This window comes from Patagioenas fasciata, chromosome 2 (genome assembly GCF_037038585.1).
Source record: "Patagioenas fasciata isolate bPatFas1 chromosome 2, bPatFas1.hap1, whole genome shotgun sequence".
Taxonomy (NCBI): Eukaryota; Metazoa; Chordata; class Aves; order Columbiformes; family Columbidae; genus Patagioenas; species Patagioenas fasciata.
In genome coordinates, this window is record NC_092521.1 from 139,207,758 (window position 1) to 139,218,144 (window position 10,387).

A 10,387-nucleotide genomic window follows, 5' to 3' on the forward strand; every position below is an offset into this window, starting at 1 on the left:
CATACTTAAACGTATGAGTGGCCTGGTCTAAAGATCTGTCATCCAGAATTATTCAGTATGTTGAACACATGCAGACTGCAGCGTCTGGCAAAGTAACTCTGCTCTGGTATAATAAAATGCAGAATCTGAGCATCAAATTGTATTGTTTTCACTGGTTTTTATAGAGCAGTCTTTGGGAGAAGGAAAGATGATAATAATGTTATGTTAAACATCTCGTCTGATTAGCTGAAGAGGAAATTCTATCAGAGCTCTCCCAGACAAATATAGCAACATGAAAGATATCTATGGTTTCACCTGATCGCCAAACGGGTCATTAATAGTAATGAAACTTCAAAGACTCTCAAGTTAATTCAATAAACTTCTAGCTTTAGCCATCGGGGTTTTTTTTAAGAAAAGTAATCTTTCAATTTAGCTACCTAACTTATTAGCATTGTTTTGAAAAAAAATCCATAATATTCCATCCTAATTAGAAATAACTGCAATTTCAGTTCTTTCATTTATTCCTTACTTGTTTGGCATCATATCTGAAAAAAAAAATATAAAGTTTCTAGCAACATTAGATTAAAAGTAGAAGACAAAAATGTCTGTATAAGATGCAAGGATATTGCCTAAATGAAGGAATGAAATTGAGAATCCATAGTCAGAGCCCACCTAATGGACTGCCAGAAATATAGTTTTATAGACATAGTATTTTTAGGATTATTTTGTGATAGGAATACTTGTAGTAACTTATTTAATAATAAAATTCAGAAGTAATGTTTCAAAATTTTATAATTTCAATGCACCTTAAAAATAAGTTATGAGTGAATGAATGAATGAATGGTTCCTCTCTAGCCTTTTGTTTAGTCTCTAGTGATGTGATGAGCCTGAGCTCAGAGATCCAAGGAAGTTCTACCTTGGTAGTTAAATCCAGAGAAAAACAAGAACTGAAAACTAACCAAAAAAGCTTTTGCTAATAATCACTACACATCAGGGCTGGGTGAGAAAACTAAAAGACAGTCACAGGTTTGCTTTCATGAAGATGCACTGGCTCCAACACCCCATAGACTGCATGGAGAAGTTGCAAATGTATTTTAGACTCTGTCTATAAAGTAGCTTCTTTCCATGTCACTGAATGTAGTAATATTTTCTTATCAGCTTTTTATAATGGGACAATTTAAACCTTTGTGTCCGTTTCTTTGGAGCAAAGAGGAACTGGGTCCTAGATATAGTGTTTTATTTTAGTAGAATATTAGTCAATTATTACATAGTTAACCCATAAATGGAAGTCAGTTGCTAGAAAAAGTTTTTGGGGTTATACGAAAATGTTGCATTTTTGCCCTTTTGAGCAACAATGTGCATACATTTCTGTTTCAAGGCCAGAGTGATTTATTGATTTTCTAACACTTTCTTTTGCAGCTGAGCATTATTTTTTTGTGCTCACAGGTACATTGCACATTAATTAGTTTTGTTTACCTATGCATATTTTTTTCTAAATTTCAAAACAGTAGTTTTTGTAATTGACAAAGCAATTTACTGCATGTGTGCTTTCTGCACCCCAGACAAATACTCTAACATACAATGCACCTTTCCTTCCACTTCATATTGTTAAGAAAAGAATTAGTTGTGACTAATTGCCAATTAATTTGCAGTGGTTTGGGGGGGCGGGGGGGGAACAATTGCACCTACTAATTAAAATTTAAAATATTCCAAGTGTCATCTTTAGGTGTCTGTGGAACACATAATTTCCATTTTAGTTCTGCACTGGATCTGTAACAACCCTGAGCTTGACAGCTCTATTAATTTAAAACCTCAGTGATACCTATTAGTACAAAACATGAAAAAAATGCCATTAATCATTTATTTTAATTTTGCAGCTCTGTCATTTTCTCAGTATGTTTAAAAATTATGATGACACCGTAATGTTTTCCAATCTACCTGTGTGAAGGGGAAACGGATCACACTACTTAGGAGAGAGACTAGAGTATATTATTAGAGCTTAATTAATGCCAAACTGATTAGATTTGATTGCACTTTGCACAATAATATTGTTAAGAAATCTATTTAAAAGATGTGTTACATAATGCTGTATTTAAAACAACTGATCTAGATCTGAAGAGATTTTGACCAAAATGCCACATAATGCAAGTCACAGGTTAATTTTGTTTAGCACTGCCTACATTCCATAGGTCTTATTCGTATCATGATACCAAGTACAGCTCTTGATCACCTACGAGAAAATACTCCTGTGATACAGAGGCGTCACATCCATCAGGTTCCTGTAAGGGGAGCAGCATATGGGCATCTAGACTATGGAAAACCCTCATACCCTCAAAGCTCCCAACATCCAAACCCTGTTGGTAGTATGAAACAAAGTGACTGTAAACTAATATATCCAACTTTATAAGTTTTTTCTGACAGTTTTTTTTCCCCCTCTATCCTTAAAATACAGGATTTCTTTCTTTCACATTAATTGAAATAGTACAAGCAGAGGTGATTACCTGTGTTTGCAGTTTTCTGTTGTCATTTAATGTTGTAGTCAGTACCTGTATTTGTAGCATCATGTTCTGTGGTAATAGTAAACATTTAGGCATTCTGTGAAGTCAGGAACATTTAGGTAACTGGTACATATTGCAGAAAAAGGAACATGAAAATAAAACCGATGGACCTAAAAGATACAGTTATCATACTAAACTTACTGATGCTCACTTCATTTCATTTAAAGGGTGCGTTGTATTAATGTGGCTTCAAGGCATATTTTGAAACTCTGACTTGCTCCTGAAACAAATAAGTGTCTGTTTTCTGCATTTATAAGTCTGTTTAGTATCACAAATTCAGGCTTCACCTTTATCAGAAAATTTGCTGTTGACAAACAGGGAGCAATTACCATCTCTTCTTTTAAGAATTATGCTATTTTTAATTATATCTGGTGTTCCTTCTCTCACATATATCATTGGAGACACTTTCTCATACTGGAAAGATGATTTAGAAATTGCAAATGCAGTATTTTCCTGCTAAACCTATTTACTAGATACACCAGTGCTTTAAATTTCATAGAATCATTGAATGTCCTTAGTTGTAAGGAACCCACAAGGATCATTGAGTCCGACTCCTGTTCCCGCATAGGCCAACCCCAAATTCACACCATGTGTCTGAGGGGGTTGTCCAGTTGCTTCTTGAACACTGTCAGGCTGGGAGACAATGCTGCTTCCCATCTCGAAGTGTGTGCTGTCACTTGTCACCCAAACTCACAGCACCAGCTCTGGCAGCGCTGCCAGTATGAAAGCAGAAGCAGAAGCAAGAGTCCAGGGCACAAATGCAGTGCCTGAAAGTCTTGAAAAAGACAAAAATCAGCCTATTTCAGGCAAGCTAGTGCAGTGGTCCAGCATGTATTACAAACATACTGATCTCTTTTTATCACCAAACCATAAGATTTTTTTTTTCAAGCAGGAAAATAAGGAATCGATTGTTATCATTATTAAGCAATACACCATTACCATACACTAGCATGCATAAGTAAAAAATATACTTTAGGTTTACACTTTCATTTTTGTATTTTCAGAATGTGATGTATATTTTACACCACTGGAATTGTGCCAGTTTATAACAGTTGAAAATATGCCTTGGAGAAATGCGTAGAGGACTCCATCCTCATGCACATGAGTGGTTAATCGTGTTCAGGCATCTTAGTTGATCTCAACTGATAGGATACAACATACTGAAGAGGTCACGGTCACTGAAACAGATGGCTCAAGCCAAAAAAGCACATTACAAATGATAAACATTTTCTCAATACGTGATTGCATTCATCCTCAGCAGCATTGAACAGCCCCAGTCCAACAAACAATCTGTATGGGGTCTCAGGATTACCTCACCTCTTCATACTAAAGCCTTCTTTTGAGCTTTGCTCTTTTATTCATTTTAAGATGGAATTACTATGATTTACCTCTGAAGCTATTCCTACTGCTGCATCATGGCCAAATCTTGCAATAAGCTGAACCCTTATGTCTTGAAGAATTCACAGCAGCTGCAGATTACTTCATGTATTGATCCTCAGGATCAGGTTGATGTCATCACTGTTCCTGAGCCCCAAAATATGTCTTTTAAAGTAAGTGAAAGCTCCAAAAATCCTAGAGGCGATTTTTCCAGGACCAGATCATCATCTGGTGTAAAGTGACATCAGCGGAATGATGCCAATTTACACTAACTACAGGCAAGGTGGTGCCTGAAGCAGAATTTCTTGTGGAAAAATGTGCTGATGCCAGTCTTTGAAAGCAGGAGTTATTTTCTGTGTGAAATTAATCTAGGTTGCCAAAAAAATCTCGTATACTAAATTTGATACTAATGAACAGTGTTGACAAAAAGAGGTCACACATGAAATTTGAGACTAATGAACTAGAGGTGGCATGGAAATAAGCATTTGGAGAATAAAGTAAAGGCTCTAATAGAGTTAAACCACCCCACTCATTCTGTTGAGATTTTTATGTTTCTGTCTCCTTATATTGTGAAGTAAATTTCCACCCCAAGAAGTGTCCTGATCTATATTTTAATGAGCCTCTCCACATCACGTACATTTTTTGTTTCATTACTATTAGTGAATGACAAGTGAAGGATATTCATTTTAACTTGAAAATGTCAGGTATGCACTTTAAGAGATGTATTTTTCCTAGTTTTTAATGAGGTGGTGTTTCTTTTTGAAAGAAATACCCATCTCTGATGTGGGTACTATGCAGGTGACAACTGATATTTAATAAGTGATGGTTCTTGTATTAGTCGTAGTTCGCTAAAGAAAATGTCTCAGATTGCTTTTGAAAAACTCTTAGCGTCACTAGCCCAAAGGCAAGATGTGACCTTTTTATTACATAATGAGAATCATTTATTATCTAACAATGTATCTTAAAGTCACAGACAAAATGCCACTTTGATAATTGCTTTCAATTAGCTTTGAGCATAGCATACATTCATAAAATGTCTTCTCTAATTTAGACTTGAATTAGAGAAAATTGCAGACATAATCTACTTTAAGGTTGTCTCATTTAAGGTGATTCGTAGTTTTATATCAAAGAAATCAAAACGGGTGGCTTTAGAGCAGTCTTACAAAGTGTTTTAAATAGGCTTTTCAATATTTGAGTCTGTTCTATTAACAATTAATTAACAATTTAGAAAGCTAGTTCATCTTTTTTGACCTTTTTTGTGTATTAACTTTTGACTTTCATTCGTAATGGTTATTTTGGAATTCAGCAGTGTCCTGCATTAAAAGAGAAGTACAGCTTGATTACATTTATAAATAAAGCATACAAAGAAATAACTTATATCTTAATAATAGGCAACAGCTTGGTCTGTCAGCATGTATGTCCTTTCCAACTTTCAAATTCTTGTTCATCTTGTAGATATGTAAAACACTCAAAAGCAAGCACTAATTCCCACGCTCAAAATGTAAGATCACATTTCGGCATGTATAATATTTTATTACATATGATTTGTAATATTGATCATGCTTATAATTTAAAGTATTTATGGAAACAATGATTATACATGGATTGGTTTACTGCCTATGTAACATTATTCATAAAAAAGGTATTTTCCTTTCATCTCTGGTAAAATGAAGAAGGTTTGGAAGTCACATACAAAGTAAATTCAGGCATCTCAGATACTTGGAATTGAACTAGCTCAAGGGATAACTCTGTTTTTCTTCTTTCTTCCCCCAGATAAAAATTACCCACAAGAACCAAGCCCCCATGTTGATGGGACCTCCTCCAAAAACCGGTCTTTTCTCTTCTATCATCAAAAGAACAAGGAACCACAGCAAGGAATAAGCCTATGTAGTTTAGTTTTTAGCAAACCAGTTAGCTTTGTTGGGCTTTGGAATATTTATGCTGGAAATCTTTCAAGAATTTTAGAATATCTTCTACTTGCAAAATCATGGATTTTGGTTTAACTGTTTCCATAACTGAGCTAATGTAAAACTACGCTATTAGAAAAAACTATTGTCACAGTTTTGTAGGCATTTTGCATGATGAAAGCAGATGTTTACATAAAGTGATACAGCATATTTTTTGTTGCATGCGTTACCATTTACTAAACTACGGGATAATTCTGGCGTGGTATATGGGAAGAGAATGCCATGGGTAATTTGATTTTCTCTCATTTTCATTTCAAGATTTTCTGCTACAAAAATCATGTGCCATAGGTTCAGTAGTATACCTTGAATCACACATCTTCACCTCAATGGCTAATTACACCTGTTTCAGAGTAAAATTAATAACACTTCTCATTAACCTGTACTTTTACTTTATCATGTCTTTCTACCCTGAGAATATTTTTGTTCAGCTAAGCATTAAAATCTTTTATCTTATTCTGACAACTCCTATGTATGTGAGTAACTGTACCTGCTGAAAACGTCTAACAACATGTGTAGTATTCAAATGATCATGATTACTTTTGCGTAAATTTTTCTAAGATTGGAAGTCAAAGCAAGTTGGAGCAAAACTATTAGGCTAAGGAGATCATGCTAAGAGTGAAGATAATAATACTTGCAAAACTAGCCATCGGTGTTTGTTGAAACACTAGAATTATTTTAATGAGCAATACATCTCTGTAACGTGGCAAACTTTAAATCATTCTGCATATAGACTGATAGTATAGTGCATATGCACACACATAACCAAAGCTCATGCCTAATAAAGTGCATTTCCCACCAAAGATTTAGTGAAGGATGCTTCAGATAAACGGGTTAATGCATAGTTAACAAGCTCACTGGAGCAGACTCACTTCTGAAAATTTACAGTTATTTTGATTACATTGGCAATGTCCACACAAATGTTGGGGTAGGAAAAGACATTAAATTAATTGCAAGTAAATGCTCACTTTTCATTTGTTTCATAAGTTGATAGACATAGGCACACACTCTAAATATTGAGACATAGACACATACTCTATTGGAAAACTCAACTTATATCTAATTTTATTGTCATTATTATTTATAAATTTATGCCATCTGTAATTTACTCATGCCCTAAATTAATGTCTTAGGGAAAGGATAAACTGGTGTCTATTCTGCTTTTGTAGTCTGCTGTCTGGAAACAAAACATTTCTTGTCATAAATTTTAGGGAGCCAGTGGCTCAGGTTTTTACTTTCATAGCCCTCTGAGAGACTTCCTAACAGCTTAGAAATCATAATACAGGGATTTGTCTGAGGTTTGCACAGCACTGTCTAATGTTGAAGGGAAGTCCAAGAATGGCAGTTTTTTTCAGTCTTGCATATAAAGAGTCTGAATCAAAACTTTTTGTGCAGTCTTAACATGGTTCTTTGTTCATAGTGAGCTGCTTCTCAGCTCTGCATGTCTTAAGTTCTCAGAGATTTCATCAAAAAACAAACAAGGGAAAAAAAAACTTTGCTTGAAATGCATGATTACCCATTTTTATCTAGACTTTAAAATGTTAAGGATTTATTAAATCTATTTTTCTATTGATTCATTCATCCATTAAAAATAGTATTTCATCATTCTGTAGTGCACGATACTGTGCATGTATTTAAATAAAGTTACTGTCATTTCTTCCTCAGTGTAAGAATTCAACAGAGTCCTAATTTATATAATAGACATTGAAAATAAAGTCAATATATAGTTGGTAAGGATTATCTCTTTGAAATATACAGTCTGTGTTCTGTAAACATTAGAAGGTAAATACCAATTAATGTTATGTTCAGCATTAGGTAGAAAAATATGAGGGCAATTATTTGCTAAAATTAAGATCTTGTAATTCCCCATTCTTTGGTCCAGCGATGTTGACCATTACAGTTACCATAGGAATAAACTACTGTTTTTCCTGTGCATTGCAAATACACACACAGAAGCATTTGATGCACTTCTTAACTGCAAACATACGTAAGTACAGAACAAAAGATGTTTGCAAAAAAAAAAAAAGAAGGAACTTGCTGACATAATATTACATAAAGTGTACATTGGTTTTATGAAATTATGGTTACAGGTGATAAATATTTTCACATAACTTGACATAGAATTTTCTAATGATGCTCTCAACTTTTTGTGGCAAAAATGTGTTTAACAATAATATATAATGTGCTCTCTATGATTATCTCATGAACATTGTAACTCTGAAAACAAATAAAATTATATATAAGCTATTATTTGATAATGTATGCAGTTTTCAATGTGCCAGTCTGTGATGGTAAATTGTTCATAACACAAAAGAGGGATAGATAGGTTCATGCAATCACAATTACATACAATTCTGACTGGACATATCAAAGGTAGCTCAGATCTGTTTGTCAGTATGTATCAAATTCTCACTGTAGCAGAACATAATGGAGCAGCCATTTCGCTATATTGGCACTTATCGCAGCAGTGGCAGTCTGACTTTTTATTAATGTTGGTTGGTTGTTTTAGCATAGCCTCTAGTAATTTAAAACCACGCTCAGGTTATCAGTACTGATGATGAAGAGAAAATGTGAGAGTACATAAAACAGAGTAAGAAAGGAAAGTGCTTGATTTAATGAAAGAACTTCAGAGGGGTCCCTTTGTTTTTTCACTTCAGTATGTGGTATGTGCAGAATTAGCATCGTGAAATTATACATTGATGTGTGAAGTGAAACAAAGAATATATGCGTGTATCTTCATATAGCTGAAATAGATACAGTGTTCTTACATTGACTGAAGAGTGGTAGCTATAAACCTACCACTGTTTACAATGAAGCATTCTTGAAGGCCTCATTAATGATATTTGCAATATAAATGGAAATTACAAATATGTAGAAATTATATCTGACACTGGATTTGCAAATTGTTCATCTCCCTGCTGGAGAGTTGTAGCTGGGCAATGTGCTGAGGAAAAGAACACGATAACTCAGGAAGAAACCTTAAATTCTGAAATTGGTTAGCATTGCTCTCACTTCGCATGAGTTCCTGTTAAAAGGAGGTGAAAGAAGAATTTGTTGCAGACTCAGATACAGAATTACTGTTTCCAGTACTTGCAAGATATTTGTATGCATATCATCACAATTATTTAAACCTAGGGGGTTAGACCTTGTGATTTAGGCTTATTGGTATGTGTACGTGGATGTGCATGCTAGATCAGGTAATGTGCTGATAGTCTTAGGAGTTTGGTGAGCTAGGAAACGCTCGCTATTGGCTTCTGAAGCACAAATAGATCTTCTGTAACATTTCCTCACTCTTATCAGCTCCACTTATTGCACATATATCACAACAATGATTAGCTAATATCCAAAATTATTTAAGGCAAATGAAGTCACAGACTTCAACATGTTTCAGAATATCAGTGTAAGAAGTAATATAGTCAAAGACCATGTGGGTTTGGTATAATTATTGTAGAAACAGGAGAAAAATACTTTTTTTTCCAATCTCTAGGTCAATATTTGTTTGCTGAGATTCTAGCTATTCCATGATTATTAGTAATTTAGGGTACTCGCACTATTCTGTAACTTACTGCATTCAACCGCAGCTGGCTTCTGGGGCTTGTAATTCAGAGGTGGATCATAGCAAGGCCATGGCTTTAGGGAGCCATTAGACAAGTGTTGTCCCTCACCTCTCTGGAAGAGTGACTAGAGAGGATGTCTAAAAAACTGGAAAGACAAAAAAAAAAAAAAATCTCTGGACAAGGAAGCAAGAGAAGATCAGAAAACTTGCTCAGGAATGACAAAACAGATGCTTAAAGTGATATGTGAGGTAGCCCACAGAAATTGCAGTGTGGGGCCTGGGAGGCCAGATGAAGATACTTCTGGCTAACGAGCAGTGATGTTCCAAGGAAGTAAATTAACTAGATTAATCTAGAGATCTGTTCTTTTTAGGGTTGGAGGAATTAGGTAGTGCCTCTTTCCTTTGTGGGGACAAAGTTTGGCTGATCAGTTAGGCCCAAGAAAATGAGAAACAACTGAAAGCCTTTGTGAAGAGGCGAACCAAAGTAAGTAAAAAGATTTGCCAGGATTTTGTTCATTTCTGAATATTTTTGTACCCTGAAAAAGTGAAAACATTTGTACTTGCAGTTAAATAGCAGTTTTGTCAAGCTGTTCAGTAGTTAGCAGAAAAATAAATTAATAATTGTGGAAAGCTGAGGTGGGCCTGAGAAGCACTGCTCAATGTTTTATGCAAGAGTGGTGAAGAACATGTCAGCCTCTTGTCAGATAATTGCTGCTTCTCTCTAGCTCCGTCAGGTCTGAAAGCATTTTGTTTTCCTTCCCCTGTCCATAAGGAAGGAAACTTCTTGTGGTCCTGCTGAGGTGAGTAAAAGCCTTACTGTAGCCCTGGCTGGAAAATAAATAAAACATAGGTGAGATCTGGAAGCTGAATCTGTTAATGAGCTATAAAAAATAGGTTAAAATCCACAGCATGCAGGGGTGTGCTGTGCAAGAATGGCTGATGGTACAAACTCT

The 10,387-nt window shown here is 35.0% G+C and overlaps 1 protein-coding gene across 8 annotated transcripts in view; it reads left to right on the forward strand.

Moving 5' to 3' along the window:
* The window catches only part of DGKB (diacylglycerol kinase beta), a 349,951-nt gene extending 341,835 nt beyond the window's left edge, over positions 1–8,116 (forward strand). For all 8 annotated transcript variants that reach the window (XM_071805088.1, XM_071805087.1, XM_071805090.1 and 5 more), the window contains one exon: positions 5,688–8,116. In XM_071805088.1, the coding sequence (XP_071661189.1) occupies positions 5,688–5,795 (108 nt within the window). In that variant the 3' untranslated portion in view covers positions 5,796–8,116. The remainder of the gene's footprint in view (positions 1–5,687) is intronic.
* The last annotated feature ends 2,271 nt before the right edge of the window (positions 8,117–10,387 follow it).